Raw genomic sequence first — 19917 nt, 5'->3', positions numbered from 1 at the left:
AATTTGCACAGCGTATTGTTGAGTTTACCAAGGAAAACTCGTGCACAGTAGGGCTCATTTAGTGTTGATTTTAATATAAAATATTCAATTTTAGAATTCACAATCATTGTTTTTTATTTCCTGACGGTGTTTAGTATAACCCGTGAGTTCATGACGGTGTCTGACGGTCTTCCTGACGGTGTCTGACGGTTCCTGACGGTTCCTGGCGGTTCCTGACGGTGTCTGACGGCTCCTGACGGTGTTTAGTATGACCCCACAATCTATGGTAAACTCTAGGACTTCTCCAAAACAATTATACCGTATACTCCGTGATCAGCATGTGCAAGAGACAGAATTTAGGCTAAATAATAACTCGTTATACATTAATTTTAGACAATATAAGAAGGATATCAAATTTGAAAACTATATGAATCGGCTTGATGACGACTTAGTGACCAGTTTATTCCAGTTCAGGATTGGGTCTTATCTCCTACCTGTAAATAAATTGTCAAATCTCCATCTACCGAGAACCGATAGATTATGTCCCACCTTTTTAGGCGACGAACTACATTTCATTTTTGACTGTAAATTACTTACCGTATTCCGTGAAAGCTACCTAAATTCAAATACCTTTCGGAATCTTGATGTTTTAAAAATCCAACTTTTAAACTTACTAAATTTATCAAATTAGGTCTGGATGTATATAGATCCCTCCGGTAGTGTATGTAAATAGTATGTTGTAAATAACGTTTGTTATGTTTCAAAGTGCTTTTATCTACTTTTATCTACTGTTTTTGTAAATAATTGTAAATACTGTTTTTTCCTCCATATACCATGGGAATGGTTGGAGTGTAATAAATATTCGTATTCGTATTCGTATTCGAAATATTCTTAATCGACATTGAAGGATTTTTCATTGATCGTGGAAAACCGACTTTTGTCATTTATTGAAAAACTAAATTTGAATCATGACCAGGATATTGATACTTAACTGAATTTATTCATAATACTATACGCAGATGATACATTTATTCTTGCTGAGGATGAGAAATCGCTTCAACTACACTTAGATACCGTAAATTGTGGTGACTTGAGACAAGGGGGTGACTTGAGACAATATGGCCGATGAGTAATTGCTGTGTCATTCTTACAAAGTATCTACACTTTTTCTAAAAGCTTGGTGAGTAGAATGAATTTTGTTCTCATATAGCATGAATTTAGGGGCCTTAAATAGTCCAGATCACAGTGAGCTGAAGTGTGTCAATCTTGAAAGTAAGGTTTTGCATAACCTAGGAAAATTATATTCAGAAAACTTCATTCGGGGTGCATAACTCATCTCTTTATACCCCAAATACACATATGCAGTGACAAAGCTTCAGTGCACTCTGTGACCTTAGATATTGATCTTTTATTCATCATTATTCTATAAAAATAAAAATTAGGTTGGATGTTTATCCAGCCAACTAGGGGTGACTTGAAAGTGTCTCAAGTCACCCCGACTAAAATCTTCTGTGCACTTTCATATGGGGTTACTTGAGACACTGTCTCAAGTAACCCCATATGAAATTGCACAGAAAATTCGTCCAACAGGGGGCTGAATCAGACTCTGAAATAGTAGATCAAATTGTAAATGGCCACCAAAAAACTTCGGAAAGTTGTACTGATTTATCAAAGGAATCTGGGCAGTGTGACAACACCACTTGGATGTGTGTTAGTCCATATACACCGTCAGTCTCTACAGAAGGTACAAACGTAATTATCGAGTATGTTCTCAATAATGGCAGAAGCAAATATTTCGTTGGAAAAGGTCTGAGTGAGGTTCAGGGCGGATCTTCTGGTTTTAATGGAAATATTGATGTCAAATTTATGAGACGATATAAGAACACATCAATCACAAATCAATCAGAACACAAATCAATCAAACACATCAATTTTAATTTAAGTGCCCCTTAGTTTGTCTTTCTTTTTACTACTGACTTTAAGTTTCATTTATATTTATACTCACTATTGTTGTTTATAATCACCCCTTAGTTTGCTTCCCTTTAATCTATTTTAGCGTGTAACTGTTTCTACGTTAATTTTCCTTTAGTTTGTATCATCTCTGATTACTTGAATTAGTCTCTTTGTCCCTGGATTGTATATATATCTCATAATTTCTGTAGTATCTCATTATTCCTGAAGATGACTATTAGGATATAGTCGAAACGTTGAATAAACTACTATCTCGAAGTTTCATTTTCGGACTTTTTATTATCATTGTGGGATTCTCTCCTCATCGCGTCAACACGGATATTGTGTTTTACCTATCGTGAACATCAAATGTGTTTGTTTGGCCACAGACTCCGGACATAGCGGTGGTTGATGTTCATCAAATCAAAGGTGTTCTCAATAAGCCAACAGAGCTGCGTAGAGGACAGTTAAGGTTTGACATTGATATAAATGAATGGAAAGGTGTTGTTAACTAAAGACTTCATAAGCAAGCCTGACAAATCATCCTCGCTTGCCAGGGTTTGATTGCTGCCCGCCGAATATCACAGCAACAAACACCCGGCCGCAGACCCTTCATTGGTCTATTACATTGTCCAAGATTTCTTAGGCCGACAGATTAATACTCAGCGCCCACCAGTCTAGCCAATCAGATGCCTGTTATTCATAGAGCAAACCTGCCAGTAAAATACGACGGACTATTGGCTAGATTTATAGACTGGTGGGCACTGAGCGTTAAACTGTCCGCCCAAGACATCTTGGGGTGTGTAATAAGACCAATGAAAGGTTTGCAGCAAGGGTTCGTGTTGCTTTGATATTTGGCGGGCGCCAAACAAGGTCTGACAAGCGATGATAAGTTAATTTTCGTTTGAGAGTTCCATGTTAATGATTTACTTAAATGTTTGAAACAATAAAGAGTCCCGACTTTATTTTTCATTCAACGTTTTATTTTGAAATAAAAACGATTTTTCAACTAATATTTTGATCATTTTTTCGGAAGGGCCTTGGAAAGAACATAGCTTTCTGTATGTCTCGAGTCACCCCTCACCTAGGGGTGACATGAGACAGTTGTTATTGAATAACAAAATTAAGAAAATCATTAGACACATTTTTCCATCATGCCTAGAACTGAAGAGGGACCAATTATTTTTCAAATAATCATCATTTGGGTGGATTGTAGGTAGGTCCTCGAGCTGCATTTAAAAAAATCACAAAAAAGTGTCTCAAGTCACCCCGATTTACGGTACCTTATTTGAATATTATGCGGCTATAATGGTCTCACTGTAAACTCAGAGAAAACTAAAGTACTAGTATTTGCGCGAAGTAAATCCCGGATAAAAACGATTTCGAAATTTATGTTTGGTGATCAAGAGTTAGAGATAGTTGAAGATTATGTTTATCTCGGAGTAAAATTTAATTGGAATGGTAACTTTGCTAAGGCAAAAAAGTATCTTTACGATATAGCTATGAGAGCTATGTTTTCGATCGTTCAAAAAGGCAGACGTTTGAAATTGCCCATAGATGTTATGTTTAAATTATTTGATATGTGTGTTGCTCCAATAGCCATGTATGGGTGTGAGATCTGGGGATACGAAAATCTTGATTTATCAGAAAATATTCATTGCTTCTTCTGTAAAATCTTAATGAAAGTGACGAAATATTCAGATCGCAACTTACAAGTTTTATCAGAGCTACGACGTAATCCTTTGAATATAGATGTTAGACGCAGGATGATTAACTTTTGGGTTAAAACAGTATCTGGAAAGCAAACCAAACTATTATTCAATACTTTAAAATATCTTTCAATTTATTTTTAAGGGATAAATTTAAGAGCCCTTGGTTATCATATAAAGAAAACCTTTGATGACTGTGGTTTGTCCTGCATTTGGACGCAGCAATTCATGACCAACAGTAAATCTTTTTCAAAACGAATAAAACAGATACTCTGTGACCAGCACCTTCAAGAAACTGTATCTGCCATAAATACTAATCCGATATACACTAACTTTAGGCAATATAGAAATGATATTAGGTTAGAGAAGTATATAATAGAACTTGCGGATGACTTAGGAACTAGTTTATTTGAATTTAGGGTCGGGTCCTATATTTTACCTGTGAACAAATTTTCAAACCTTCATTTAGACAGAGCCGATATAGAATATGCCCCACTTGTAATACTTTAGGTGACGAATCCCATTTTCTGTTTGACTGTACCTTACTTAACGAACCCCGCAAAAACTATTTGAATTTGAATACCTTTAATACCCTTGATATTCTGAAAAACCCAACGGTCAAATTAGCTAAATTCATTAAGACCGGCTTAGATGTATATAGATCCCTCCAATAGTATATATAGTATTGTAAATAGTTGATGTATATATATTTTGTTACGTTTTCATTCTCCAAATTTTAATCACTTCAGTGTTGTTTTGTAAATAAAATCGTAATCGTAATCGTAATCGAAATAGTATTGATTAAAGAAATACTATAGATTGATTTAAAAAAACTTTGAACTAGAAGACTATCTTACTAAATTGCCAATAAAATCACGAGTATTACTAACAAAATTCCGCACCAATAACCACAAGCTTCCTGTAGAAAAGGAACGTTTTAATCTTGCAAGATGAAAGATTATGTGAAAAATGTTACTCAGGCGATCTACTTAGGTGACGAATTTCAATCTTTATTAATACGTCCACAACACCTAGAATTAAGGAAAAAGTATATACCAGACAAATTCTGGAGACATCCAAATACTCTCATATATAATGTGAACTAAACTGTGAAAATAAGTCAATGCGTACGAAACTATCTAAGTACGGTACTGTACTTAGATAACTGTATTTTCAACTGTAAATTGTAGAGATCAATCTGTGTCATTTTGTGTCTTTCCTGTATTGTATCTTTCTATGTGTGATCTTTTTAGACCTCCTTATACTATCAATTTTAGTCAGGAGAGTAAAGTTATATTTCTTAATAGTTGACCCCTGTGAAGCTGGCTCCCGGTTCCCGGTTCGGCTCCCGATTCAAAATCATTTTGAATCGGGAGCCGAACCAGTAGCCGGCTCCGGGTTCCCGGTTCCCGATTCGGCTCCCGATTGAAAATGATTTTGAATCGGGAGCCGAACCAGTAGCCGGTTCCCGGTTCGGCTCCCGATTCAAAAGTTTTTGAATCGGGAGACAATCAAGACAATGACCAGAGACTATCAGAAAAGGCTACGTAGGCCTACGATTAAATCGGTCACACTTAATACGGAGCCCCGGAGGCGACATGCCGGTAATGAAAAAGTTTTTCGTGTAGGCCCGAATAAATCTTTTCGTTCGAACGAAATAAATCTTTAGTTCGACTGGAAATTTCGTGGCAAATATAGGTTTTTTTATACTAAACACTGTGGGCTAGGGTTTGTCTAACCCAACTCTGACCCTAATCCCAACACTTAACGATCTAGACAATTCCCCAGAGCCATTTACTCAACTTAGTCATTTTACCAATTAGCAATTGCCCCTATACAAGCCTTCCCAAGGCAATATCCCCCTTTGTGAAATTAGCCCTAGACAATTAGGCCCTCCTTCACAAATTAATCCTCAAAGAATATCGATCTCTCCCCCAAATTGTCCAGAATAACCCCCAGACAAGTCCCAACATGGACATAGCCACCCTCGGATATGTACCCCTTAAGGGGGATTTTTTATTTATACAAGGAGGTATGCTACAGTTATACAGTTATTCAAACCGAAAGCTATACGTGGACGTAAAGGGCAATGGACAGGTGATTTTCGAGGGGGCACTTCATTGGGGAGTTCAAATCCGTGATCGATCCATTGATAGATGAATGGGTACAGTAATAACATTCTATTTAATCGGTTCATTTCACGAAGAAACGGCAATTATACCGCTATTTTCTATACATACAGGGTTAGTAAAACCTACTGGCTAAGTTGTGCCTCTTCACTAACTGTACCAGTCACTGTCGAAATTGACACGATAACATGTACCTAATTTTATGACAGGCCGGTATCAACACCTAACTTACGTAAACGATTAATAAAAAAATAATTACCATAGCTGCTGCTTCTTTATGGGGAATGATCATGATAACCCCGAACCAACACTACGTACGTCAAAAATTCAATCACCCATTTCAATCACTAATAACAGTGTTTAACAGTCTCCCATACATCAATCACATGGTATGTTATCACGGTCGCCTGATTGGTTAGTTGGTTGTTTCTATGACAGTTTTTTTAGAAGTATTTTGTTCAAATACGGGCTAATGTTCCGAGAACAACGCCAGATAGAATAATTGCTTGAGCATTCTAGTCGTTTAAGCTATTCTTCTCGCAAGAATAAACAGATCGCTCATATTCGACTAGAATGATAATCGGCGGGTATTTGTTTCTTTTTACACTCAGCTGCTTCGCGCTTACTTTTGGTGAGAACCGTTTTTGAATATTTTGCTGTTTGAATAATCATTCAACTCTATGTTATCTCATTCAGTCTTGTATCTGTATGCAGATTGGTTTTTAAGGTTCATTTATGTAGGCCTACCTTTAGCCATCACCGTTAGTTGTATGTAGGAGTTTACAAAATGCATTCCGAACCCTAACACACATTTCTTAGACAATTCGACGATAATTTGTAAGGTGGTTGAAAAGGACTAATAGAAACAAATTTTCTATCGGCCTATAATGCATTTTTACCTATACCCTTTCATTACATTTCCACCCCAAAAATCCTATAAAATAGAAAATATGAAAATAGAGTTATTTTTGGACTAGGGGTAATCTGTGTAGTCTTGTTATTCGATAGTATTCGGTGGGAATGTCGCTTGTCCGAACGGATGGCTGACATACAAGGACTCGTGTTACAAGCGGTTTACGACGCCTAAACCTTGGTTCGAAGCGCGGGCAAGATGCTGGGCGCAGGGTGCTCTGGCGGTGGTCATCAATAACCCAGACGAATGGAATTTCGTGCAGTCCATACTGACAAACGAAATATGGTGGTTAGGATCGCACAGTTATAACCTCTGGTGGAATTCAAAACCCAGCCCCCGTAAGTTATATTAACAACTGCATGTAACGTTAATCGGATGTATAAACTATATTTCCATGGTATCACAAGTTATGACGTTTGTAGATGATAATGTATAATATTTATATGTACCATTGCAGTCACGGTATTCGAAAAACGCCTAATGAAAAACGTCGAATCGGCAAAACGCTTAGTACTCTATTCCTAAAAATTAGCCTTATTCAGTTACTGCGCTATTTACCGATACTCACTATTCATTTAGATTTCATCCAAATTCATCGATGAACGGAGCGTACTTGACTGAAAAACCTTTTTGATTCGCCAATCGGTGATTTTATATAGAAATAGTGATAAAATGCAAACGCAAAACTATAAGGACCGATAGCTTTTTCAAATTATCCTCAACCGTTATCAATACACCTCGAATTCTTTTTCAAAATTGCTCAATCGACGAGAACAAATTGGTTTTATAATTTCCAAAAGGTTTTCCCAGAAATTAGATGAATTTCACTGAATTTTCTAGGCGTTATTCGTATATAATGTTCATATATACGTAAAGTCCTAAAAACAAATACGTACCTCCGCACTCCACTCATCAAAATTCACCTCAGAACATTCTATCAAATATTTGGCGAAATATACGATTTTCCAATGATATCTTACAAACCCCAACACAAACAATAGCACACCTCGATGATCAACTCCCCCTTCCCACAATATCAAGCAAAATTTAAAACGTTAGATCGTAAATCTCACCTTGCTACAATCATCGTAATATATGTGGCTGATTCGGGCCACATAAAAATGTGACATTCGAGCTTCAAAATTTTTGAAAAACGTGGCGCTAAAACGAAAAACTGGGTTTAACGTGGCGTTTAGAAGCGAAAAGTGTGAAATGTAAATGAATGGTGGAGATCGAGTGTCACAATGTTTCTAGATATTGCCATTGTAATAACAACCAAACTTGGTTATAACTTCACTATCACTTCTTCGTCACAATATATTCTTTTCTATGTACACATGAATAGTAATAGTACAGTGTAACGAAGATTTAAAGCACGGACGTAACAAAGTCGAATACCAGTTAACTGATTTTGCTCATGGTGTTTGGGAATTAGGAATATTGGTTAACAAAGGAATGTCTTAGATTATTTTAAAACAAATAAAATGTTTTAAATTTGTATGTGTATATTCCAAGTATTCCAAAAATTTGGGGCCTAGAACTAGAAGAATATTTCCTTGCATGTCCCTGGAAATGTGTAATGGCGGTTGCTGGTTAAATGGTTGTGGAACTGATTTCTCAGAGGAAAGTAATTTTCAAATCTCAGAAAAATTGACGCGCTGTGACGTGAACAGTCTACGTTTATAGTTTTTCTGTAATACTTCCGGTTCTGCCGCCAATGTGCTACTACGAAATATCAAACTGCACCCATTGGCTTTTTGTATCTCTATTTCACTAAAAACATAAATGGTAACTCATCATCGTAAAATTTAATGGTTTTTTATTTTACCGCGGTCAATAACTGATATCATAGTAATATCGATAACATAGTTTTTATCATAATAACCTCACATAAACCATAAACCATATGATAAGCCACCGGTATCTAGGATACAAATGGCTTCCACACATGTCCCTTCGCAGCGGTATTTTCTTGGGGATGAAAAAAAATCTAATTCGTTGCTAATGTATTCAGTAAGGACCTTATAAAAAATCATACCTTTTTCTATTCCGTTTTATATCCATGCAAAGGATGGTTTTGGGACGACCACTCCCCGACGCCGGTGGGCAAGACATATTGGAAGCCAGGATCGCCCAATGAAACACCAGACAGAAATTGTCTCATCAAAAATGCAGCTGCAGAATGGGAAGGGGCTAGTTGCGATAACCCGTACAAGTACATCTGCGAACGAAATCGTAATTGTATGTTACGCTTATTACTGTAGAGATATTCCAATGCCCTCGTGAACACGTGAGTCGTGACAGGAAAATAACCGAACCGATAACAGAAGTTTCAATGAAATTGTTCAAAAACATTTAAGTATATATTTTAGAATATATATACATCTATTTCGTATCCATCAATGCAGTTCGGCTTATTCTAGTTAAGGATTATAAAATTCGTTTGGGAGTCAGAAAATTATTTCGCTTTTTGTCTGGGTCAAAAGTCCGAGTCGGCCATGCCCGAGATAGGCGAGGTTTACTGTACACGCAAAGTTCACTGAGTTTCCCCATCCAAGTCTTATTCATTTAGAAATGTATACTAAAAGATGGTTAACTTTGAAAATGCTGTTTCGCCGCTTGTTCATCAAATCGAACTTTTATCCTCCTTACAGATGTGTATACGATGAAACCACGGGGCCGGACGATGCAGACTTTGGCGTGTCCAAAAGATCAAGTTATCAAACTTGTTACCTGGAGAGTAGGTCCGGATTGGACACTACCGAACGTGAATTTTAGATGCCCTTTCCTAAATATGGTATTTTTCTTTCGCACCCATTTGCTACAGACTGATACGAAACTTTTCATTTATTCTATACTATCCTTTTAAGCACGGTTCACCACTTTCGTTTATGGACTATTTCAGGCGATTTTATCCTGTAATATCAGATTTGATTTTAACTAAAATCGTATATATCCAGGCATAATCAAATTCAATTTTGTCTAATTTTTAATTTAATGCGGCATCAAATCAAAATCGATTTATCAAATCATCAAGTCATCAAATCACCTGTTTTGATATGATTCGATACGATGTAAAGATGGTGGAACCTCGCAATTTCTTTTTCACAAGAGAGTTTCTGCCATTCAATGAATATGCCTTTAGCAGCTTTTAAAAACTCGATGCACGTGTCTCATTGATTGGTCATTTTAGAATCCAGGATCAGTGTTATCAAATGGAAACCCCTATTAAAACAACCCCTAGCTTTTCGAAACTGAATAAAATGGTCAAAAACTCTTAGCGAAACTGAAACTTATGTGTTTTAGAAAATAATAGTCAATGACCAGGGGCAGCATTCTCTTGTCAGCGGTTTGAACAAATCATACAATTTATCCTGTTGTGCAAATCTGATTCGATTAGATGACACGTGACTAGCAAATTATGATTAGGAAAATCAAATCTGATTAAAAATCAGCTATTTTATTTTTAAAAAGTCCAAATTTCCCACTCATCCTAATAAGATAGCTTAGACTATATCGTTTAAAAAAGAATACTTATGATGCATGTATTGTATAATCATTAAAGGCATTTGATCGGCAATACACTCGCCCATACCCAATATACGACTCGGCGGTAGCGGCTTGCGACGGCAAAAGAGCATGTAGATTCGACTTCAAGGCATCGTACGGATGGGTGACGTGTGAAAAATACTCGATAACTTCGTACTTGGTCTATTCATGTCAGCATCCTGTGAGTAAGTACGCTTATAGCATATTGGCCAACGGAAATCTTTAGGATGCATTTCATCCCATTTACTCTAGTGCTGCTTTAGTATCGACGAGCTCGTTATATTAGTTTTCATTATAATCATGTTACCAGGATGATTACTCCAAGACTATTTTCACGTCGGCTGGTTGTGGTGAATATGAATTTATCTAGATCATCGGCCTCATTTCAGCTTGCCCACAAAGAAAAGGTAAAGAGTGGCCAGACAAATGGCACAATCGCAACGGTATGTGCTACGGGTCGCATCGAGGTAAAAAGTATCTGACGTCTTTTGATATCGCCGAGGAGAAATGTCAGTCCTACAGCCAGTTCGGTCACGTGACGGCCATAAGTACACCGGAAGAAGCACAGTGGCTTCGTAAAGAACACATGTAAGAGTCAACGTTGTCGTTGCGCTTAAGAACAAAACGAAACGAATGATACCAGTCATATTGCTGAAAGACATCATCAATTGCAAACGTCATTACTTTAAAGAATATTTTCTTGTTTTCATTTCGAAGCAATTTTTATCCAACATTTTTGTGTCATTTTGAGATTTCAAATTTTCATATTAACTCATTTGTTTTGTTCGCACCCTACGGTGTCACATTTGTCCTTATTATTCTCTACCCTAATCGGGTACAAGGCCTTAGAGATTATTTATAACGAACGTTACATCTCTCCATGGAAGAATGGACTACGTACAGTTACATATCGGCTATATGCTAGGGATGATAGCGATTAAGGGTGTTACTCATCTTATATATTCGTTGTGGATATTGGGTTCTAGACAATCTTAACATAATTATCAAATTATTGTAGTTTGAATGGGAACATGGACCGTCTAGGCGTACGCTACGACACGAAACTCAACCAGTGGATGACCATGTACGGTAAAACCGCCTGGCTAGACGTGCGATTTGACTCTCCATCAGCGTCGAGTTGCATATTCGTTAAACATAATGTCAATGTTGTTTGGATGTCGATGAACTGTTGGACCGAATCCGAATTCATTTGTAAGATACCAGATCTAGGTGAGTGGATATCTCTCTATGAAATGAAATCGTGATAGGCGTATTCGAAAAAAAATACGATGCGCCATTCGTGATCGCTAATCACACGGGACCTAGTTTGATTAGAGTTATCTGTGGAGGGTTGATGTCCGGTGTTTATTTCAAATTTACAGCTTGCACACAGGCTATGGGTATGGAAGATATGACGATTGCTGATACGGCTCTTTCCGGTTCGTCGACGGACGTCACTCATCCACCCGTATATGGTCGACTCAACAAACAGAATTCTGCCTGGTGTGGCGATGTCGGGACTTTCATGCAGATCGATTTCAGTGACGTCGTCAAAGTAAACGGTAATTTAAATCGAATAAAATTTACGTTATATACGTTACATACTTTGGATAGCGATCGAGATACCACCAAATCGAACTTGGCAACTATGACGGATCGTAGTACAATAACTACACTCAAACGTGGTGAACGGATAATAAGATAAAAACCCACTATGTGAAAATAGAAATAATTTCAAAATCGAGAATTCATTTATTCAAAAAATCTAAAATGTAAAATACACGACGTTTCGATCTCACCCTAGAGAGATCATCGTCAGATGTGGGTTTTTATCTTATCTCGGTGGATCCTTTGGTTAAAAAAGAAAAATATTTAAAAACTATCAAATTGGTGCAACTTCAACAGTTTGATTTTTTTCATGTCTCAGGAATTCAGACGCAAGGCTATAAAAATAGATTTGTCACAAGTTTTGAGGTCATGTCGAGTGAGGATAGTAATCAATGGGAGACTGTTTATCAAAAAGATGCGGGAAAGGTATTTTTATTCATTTTTGCCACATTGCATAGATAGAAAATTTGTAGCAAAACCGATCGATGAACGCATACGACTCATTAGTTGGTCGTCTGGTTTTTGAAAAACTAAACCAGTTACTGACTAGTGTCCCTATGAACATGATAACTATCGCCGAAATTCTAGTTCGGAAACTATCAACCGTTTTTTTGTGCTGAAATGCTCTGTTTACATGACGTTATTTGAATGATCGTGGGTGTTTCGTTACAGCTTTTCCCTGGTAACAAAAATGGCGACGCAACAATCACGTTATTTTTCGATAATGTAATAAAAGCGAGATACATTCGAGTTTATATCAGATCCGCAGCTTCGGCGGGAGCATGCATGAGGATAGAACTGCTTGGATGCATAGGTACGTACCCAAATCTATAGGTTATAAATCACACTATCGATAGCTTATATTCTTGCATCGATGCTGGTTGTGTTTTTTTCTGATTACTAGTCGACGGAGGCTGGGGGACGTGGAGTGAGTGGTCCAAGTGCTCAAAGACATGCGGAGATGGTGTCAGCGTACGCAAACGACAATGCAACAATCCCGTGCCACGGTACGGCGGAAAGCCTTGCGAAGGCCAGGAAAAACAAATGAAACCTTGCTTCGAAGCCCATTGTCCAGGTAAGTTGGCTTCTGCGATGCATGGAAATTTATCTCTACTCTAGGACTAAAAGCAAAGCATCACTGCTGATAAATATCATTAATTCCAGCTTCCAATTACAAACGTTTACATATGAATGTATTTCTACACTTTAAAACGTAGTAAAAAAAAAAGGTCAAAATAGACCGGGGTATGCTTTTAATGCTAATTTCCCAACGAAATAAGGTATTGGACAGAATTATTTCAATATAAGGCAGCGAAAATGTTACTATGGTAATCGAGGATTCCGCTTGCGGCAAGTAATGATTCAGATTTGCTAGTAGTTTGTGAGTCGTTCATGCTTCAACTATCAAGATCAAACCAACTTTCCATTTGAAGTAAATCGATTATCATTGAAATCTGCAACAAATACGGAGTAGAACATTTTTGGTAAACTTGAATATATGTATTTGGTGGCCGTGGTATCATTGCAATTTTGATTATGTTATTGTTTTTATTATATTATTGTTTTTATGTTATTATTTTTGTTATTCTGAATTTTCGATACAGATAAATTACCAATTATTCTATTTTTTTGTGTCGTGATTCGACATTATTCAAAGATATTCTCATCTCTCGTTTTGTCGATCGAAAATCACAGAAGAAGATCCTAAGTCGAAATACGATAGGAATTTGGTAAAAAGCGAGTTGGTAATATTGGTGAAATACGTATTTTCGAAAACAAGAAGCAATTTTAGAGTTGAAATCTCTCAATAAGAATTATATGAAATATCAAATTTTCAATACTATCCTAAGTTTTTTATCACCTCAAAAACCAATATGTACCCAGGATGCTATGTCCGCTACCCTAGTCTGGGGTTTCAGTCGGGTTTTTAGTGATAAATGTACTATCCACCTAAAGCATCGATAATTGATAAATTGATCATGACAATCTAATGATAACGTCCTACGTACTAGTTGATGGATCGTGGAGCTGTTGGGGTGGATGGGGCCAATGCTCAAGTAGGTGTGGAGCTGGTACGCGAGTCCGACAACGTCAATGCGATGATCCAGCACCCGCGCATGGAGGCTTACGGTGTCATGATAATTCCACCGAACTGGAGCCATGTATCGGCGACTGTAAATACAACGTCAATTCAAATGCAACAGGTATGATTCCATATTTCATATCTTCATACATTCCAAACGCCGTTGTGTAGGTGTACAAACAAAACCATACTTTTAAGTCATCGCAAATTATATGATGATTATATGATTTATTTTCTCATAACATTTTTACAGAATTAATGAATAAACAGATACATAAAAATGTAATAATATAAGATGAAGGACTGCTTTGAAGCGACAGTTAGCTTGTACAAAAAATCGGGCCTACCTGTTATAATTTCCGGGGTGCAGCGCTACTTGATCAGAGGCGATCGATACTTTAGAAAGCATCAGACATTGTGGCCGTTAAACAAACAAAATAATGACTCGGCTTGAAGACTTTTTTGGACTCAAATCGAGACAGGTGGTCTCAAAACGCTTAGACTAGTATTTTATCAATCTTTCCAGAAAAATATCATTTGAAAGCGTACTTATCAAACCGAATACGTAAATATTTTCGCTTATCAAACTGAATACGTGAATATTTTCAATTTCATGTAGTGACCCCAGCTGATGAATACCTCGGATGTTTTGAAGCGTTGCCTTCAACTCAAAGTAGTAATTCATTTCGGATAGTGAAAGCGTCCAGTCTAGCCGAATGTTTGCGCATGTGCATGACTTACGACATTTACTGCGTCGGTGCTTCATTCTCAAGTCGAAATAATGACTGTTTTTTGTTAAAGTTACGAAAAGAAAATGATCCCGGTTATAAGTATTCGTTCCAAATGCGACAAACCGAAGGTAATAAATATGATTCCCTTGATCGCTACTAATACTGTGTGTATTTGGCAGCAGTTCGAGATTGAGATTTATTTTGCAAATTTTAGTTTACTTCGTGTATATGAACGGTTTGATGCCTTCGGTCGGAAACAATGCGAAAGTATATTTCAACGCTGACTCTGGAATGACACCCGACGAATGTAGAATGAAATGTATAAATGTCACTAGTTTTGAATGCAGTGGATTCGTATCGCGCTTGGGCAACTGCGCGTTATTTGAAATACCATCAAGATACCGGTCTTCCTCAAGCGATGTCCTTTATATCAGGAGATGCCACGGCCAAGCGACAGGTATCTAAACAGTCAACCTACGGAACAGAAAGCAATTCAATCTATCAAATGACCATTTAGAGTGTCACTCGCTCTACTGAATGTCGTCATTTCTTTCTAGATATGTGGCGTGTAGTGAACAAGGCTTTGCAGAATTCGCAAACGGCGATGTAAGTACGAATATTTGCATAGAAATCGTGGCAAAATATGACATGAAGTATTAAAAATAATAATGGCCTGATTTTGTGCTTTCATACGTGCAGTGATTTTTCAACGTTGAATCTGTTCAATCTGCCGTTGCCAAAAGAACTGTTCAAGACGGCAAAATACATTACTAAACTGTAAGTTTAGCGAGTTCGAACTTTTTAATTTTACTTCTCTGAATTTAGTAGTTATTATATCTATATCTTAAATTCCTATAGTAGGATTGAATTTCAAAAAAATCTTTTTTGGAAATACGATGTTTACAACTCCTTAAGTTCTTCTATTCAACGGCATTCTTTGACGGTTGCTGATGATTCTGTGTATAAAAAAAAAGATTTTACAAAAAGAAAATCGACTGTTGAAAAACAACTTACATATTGCTTTTAAGATACACTATGACTCGTGATAACGTAAGTCGTTCGTCGATTTTGTTTTATTCTTATCTTGGAAAAAATATCAAAATTTGCTATGTCTGCATTTTCATCCCGGAAGTTTATTTCGTTTCGGATGAAAAATCATGTTGTTTGTATTGGTATTATTACTCAATGTTAGAAGATAAGTTGAAATGAACAAGAAAATTATTTTTAATAAATTATTTGACGCCTGCGAAAAGATGTAGAATATCTGGGATAAGCTAATGTGGAATTGCAAATTTGAAATCGAAGTTATAAGAAATTTGGGGAATTATGAGATTTGGCGATTGGTAGATGATACAGTCTTCGACTGGTCTAATTAAAAAAAAAATTGTCAACTTGTGACCGACTTCGATTCACTTTTGCCTCTAAGCTGGTCTGCAACTTCATTGCCTCCATGGTTGAAGAAAGAGCTCTTCTGATGTCTGCTTCATCATGACTTCGAGCATATCGTGTAGCCAGCCGGCCCGGTCCCGGGGCCCGGTTTGGCTGTCACTCGATATCCTAGACTTGAGTCTGGGTTGAAGTAGACATTGTCATTTAAATAACTTATACATGTTATTCAGTATGAATTACCCGTGTGTCTTGTATTTTGTATTTTCTTAGTTTAAAATTTGTAACTTTATTGAATTGTGGAATTTTATCCCGGAATTTCAATGTAATAAGGATCAATAAAGTATTGAATTGAATTGTCACCTTATACACATGCCATCAGGGGACGCGGAGCCGTATATGACAGCTATGCTATTATAAATTGCTAATCTCATGAAACCTGCATACCCCTAATATCGAACATATTTTCTAAAACATTTGAATATTGAAATTATATGTTTACACGTTTTTATATAGACCGCTTGTAGCCGCCGATGAAATCCACGCCGGCCCTACTCAGATCGTAGATAGCTTCGTCATTCCACTAGCATCCCCATGACAGGGTCTGACTTTTATATCAGACTTCCAAATCATGTATACATCCGCCATTTAACCGAATAATCCGATTTACTTATCATTTCTATTTATGCCTGCCGCTCCTGATATAATCATACATCCTTTACTATTACAATACGTCTTCTCATGATATTCAATGCAATATAACATTCCGACGTTCAAATAGAGGTCATTATATAATCACAGGGAGCCATTCTACATCTTTATCAATAATATTTTGCCAAATAGCTTGTATGAGTACACATAAACCTGTGACGTTTTGCACATCGATTTACGGTTGTCGTTTGTAAAATGACGCTGAATGGTTAGCATTGTTTAGGTTTCATAATGGTAACGTTTTATAAGGCGTCAAAAAAATTATGTTTTTGGAACTGTGACGAAACAGTCCAACCGTATAGCACGCTAATGTATCAGCGAGCTTCCAGTGTACACGGTCGTCTCTGTTTGAAAGTACCAGCACAGACGGAGCTCTGGTTCGGCTCAGGTCTGGATCACTCCTGATTCTGAACTGTAAATCAACAATTTCATGGAATATCTAGCCGAAGTGTCAATTTTGATGTGGGACGACTATGTTTTGATTCACTTGTTTTCGAATATAGTTCGTTCATAATAGATAAATAACCTTAAGTTATAGGCCGAGTAAGAGTTTGCACATTTTAACACTTCTGTGGTCATGAACGCAAGGAAATATTTGAGGGTTCTTATTTCACATCATTATCATGATCTTTGCTTCAGAAGATGCTGTAACCAAAAGCAGAGATTACCGTAGTTTAATATCAAGGGTTTTCGAGAACGTTTCAAATTTATTCTTTCAGTAAATTTTCAAACAACAGCCAATTGACCGTTCCCCCGAATGGGTTCTTCGACGATTTAGAAAATCTCCAAGAATTGTACGTGATTTTGTTTGCGTTTCAAAATACTAAGAAAATTGATTACATGTATTACAATCATTTTGTCGTGTTTTTTAGAGAGATATCAAGTGATCGAATATGGGGATTTCCAAGTAGGTTATTTAGTAGCCTGAAGAACCTCAATAATCTTACATTGTGAGTGCTCCTTGGCATTAGAATTGCAGAATGGAAGCCGGGGATTTCATTTAGAAATAAATGCTCTCTTCTTTTCTTGTAGAAATACCAGGGTCAAGAAAATTTCTTATCGGCTAATATCGCACCTACCGTTACAGCGATTCCGGTAAATAGATTCGATGTTTAGTTAAGCTTCAAACTTCAAAACTTAGCAACAATACCATAAATATATCAGAACTACGATAGCCTATTTGCAACGATCTTTCGCCATATTAACTTTTGATTGGTTGGCTCTATATGGAAAAGCAATACTCTGCTCATAATTCGGTTATTTCCTAAGCTATATAACGGTAGTCCATTTGAAATTCTGTTATCTATTTCGAAACAGGACCAATGCTAAAATACGATTCGATGAGAAAACACCACGAGGACGAGACTCGTGCATGAGTAAAAACTGTTATTCGACTTGCGGAGAAGCAAAATATTTAGATGCCATCCGCGATGGAGACACGATCATCATTAGGCGATCTTTCATCGATCTGAACGAATTGAATAAATATTCCAGCGATTCCGCGTTGAAGAAAATTCGAATATTTTCTATATCGACGCAGCTGACGACGGTGATTAACGTGCATTATGATCTGGAAATAGTTACTCGCTATTTCAACATGGGTAAAAACGGCGCGTTCAGGTTCAACTACGGATGGCTGAATACGAAAGTCTTGAAAGGTTGCACGGCTAGTTACGTCAAGTCACCTTGCGGTTCTGTAGGTATTATGGCGGTATATTACGAAGAGCGTAACGCTTCTTTTACTTTGTATTCGCAAGACATTCAAGCACCATTCGTGTGCGACCTTGTTGAACATCTTGGAGTACCCGTTCCCGCTCCTGACGCATCTCATCTTAATCTGGCCATCTATTGCGCCCGTAAAATCGCGGATAGCGACTCGAATGAGCACACCATAGCCGTAGATCTGCTCGAATATATCGGTGCAGTTTCGTCGAAAGAAGCTGCTAAAAATGCTGGTTACGTGATCGGGGATGAAATAACTGCTCTATCGCAGCAGGCCCGGCAGATCGCGTTAGACTGGCGAATGACGACCGAGTCCGGTTTTCACAAGATTCCACCGTTGTCAACCAAAGCGTACAACCAATGGCTTGGAATGGTTCTGTCGATGATTCAAACCTACGATGCTGAAATGAGGCATATCGAGGACGCATCTGAGCGCGATAGTGATAGGCTGCTTTCGGCGTCGATGTTAGTCGATAAAGCAAATATGTCGATGACCAACGAAGAGAAAACCCTACAAAACGATATCATTCGAATGAGAGTGTCGTTAAAAAGCATGAATGCGATGTACGCCGAGTACCAAAATGCACAGAAGGCATGCTCCGCTGCTCAAAAGACGTTTTATATGTTCCTTAAAAAGGAAGGTATCGTTAGTTCTATTACAGCCGCAATAAAATTCGTGGGAGGAGTCGCTGGTATTGTCACAGGAAAGAATCTTGATTTTGGTAAAGTAGTATCACATTTGACGGACGTCGGTAAGGCTGTAAAGGACGTAACTTTGTTGATATATCGCATCAAGAAACTTTTCGCAACTAGCGATTTATTGATGAACAGTATTGGAAGCACGTCGATCTCTTTGGACGTAGATCTGAATACAATACAAGAAGCTGCCGAGCTGAATGTGAAAGTTGTCCAATGGCAGATTCTCAGAAATATGGCGGATAACTATTTGGATACGCCGAAAGTGCAGGCAATCAACTCGTACGAAAGATACAAGAAAGCATTAATCGATGTGACGCTTTGGGGGGAAGCTCTTACAAAAGAAACAATCACTCACGCCCGAACGTGGCAAGCAGTGCTCTCTCGCCGTCAAAGTTTCAAACTTTTGCAAGCCTACAACGCCAAATTACAGAAAGTATACAAAGAATCCACGAAACAAAAGAAAATAACTGACGAACTTCTTTTAGAAACTCGTCTACAGTCGTACAAATACACACAGATGGCGTATGATGTGCTGAGTCTGTACTGCCAGTCGAATTTCTATTTCTACTTCAGGCAATGTTCGCCAGACGTTAGACCGTCTATCGGCGACACATTGACGACTACTGCTGTTAAGATTAACACCGCGATGACTAAGGAATTCGATCGAGTGGCACTGCAATGTCAGTCAAAGCCGATTAAATTCCATATTTCATTAAGTGACATTAATCCAGGAGATGATTGCACCGAG

The 19917-nt window shown here is 37.5% G+C and overlaps 1 protein-coding gene across 1 annotated transcript in view; it reads left to right on the top strand.

Moving 5' to 3' along the window:
• The first annotated feature begins 6263 nt into the window (after positions 1-6263).
• Positions 6264-19917, top strand: part of LOC141898610 (uncharacterized) — a 14497-nt gene continuing 843 nt past the window's right edge. The window contains exons 1-20 of the mRNA XM_074784606.1: positions 6264-6398; positions 6776-7018; positions 8751-8921; positions 9335-9477; positions 10246-10414; positions 10619-10817; positions 11248-11459; positions 11612-11791; positions 12157-12263; positions 12510-12651; positions 12742-12912; positions 13850-14041; positions 14540-14779; positions 14866-15108; positions 15209-15257; positions 15351-15428; positions 17468-17542; positions 17621-17698; positions 17781-17843; positions 18066-19917. The exon at positions 18066-19917 is cut by the window's right edge and continues 259 nt beyond it. Coding sequence (XP_074640707.1) covers positions 6341-6398; positions 6776-7018; positions 8751-8921; positions 9335-9477; positions 10246-10414; positions 10619-10817; positions 11248-11459; positions 11612-11791; positions 12157-12263; positions 12510-12651; positions 12742-12912; positions 13850-14041; positions 14540-14779; positions 14866-15108; positions 15209-15257; positions 15351-15428; positions 17468-17542; positions 17621-17698; positions 17781-17843; positions 18066-19917 — 4665 coding nt within the window. The 5' untranslated portion in view covers positions 6264-6340. The remainder of the gene's footprint in view (positions 6399-6775; positions 7019-8750; positions 8922-9334; positions 9478-10245; positions 10415-10618; positions 10818-11247; positions 11460-11611; positions 11792-12156; positions 12264-12509; positions 12652-12741; positions 12913-13849; positions 14042-14539; positions 14780-14865; positions 15109-15208; positions 15258-15350; positions 15429-17467; positions 17543-17620; positions 17699-17780; positions 17844-18065) is intronic.

This window comes from Tubulanus polymorphus, chromosome 2 (assembly GCF_964204645.1).
Source record: "Tubulanus polymorphus chromosome 2, tnTubPoly1.2, whole genome shotgun sequence".
NCBI lineage: Eukaryota > Metazoa > Nemertea > Palaeonemertea > Tubulaniformes > Tubulanidae > Tubulanus > Tubulanus polymorphus.
The sequence above is the reverse complement of the archived record's forward strand: the minus strand, read 5'-3'. Positions and strand labels throughout refer to the sequence as shown.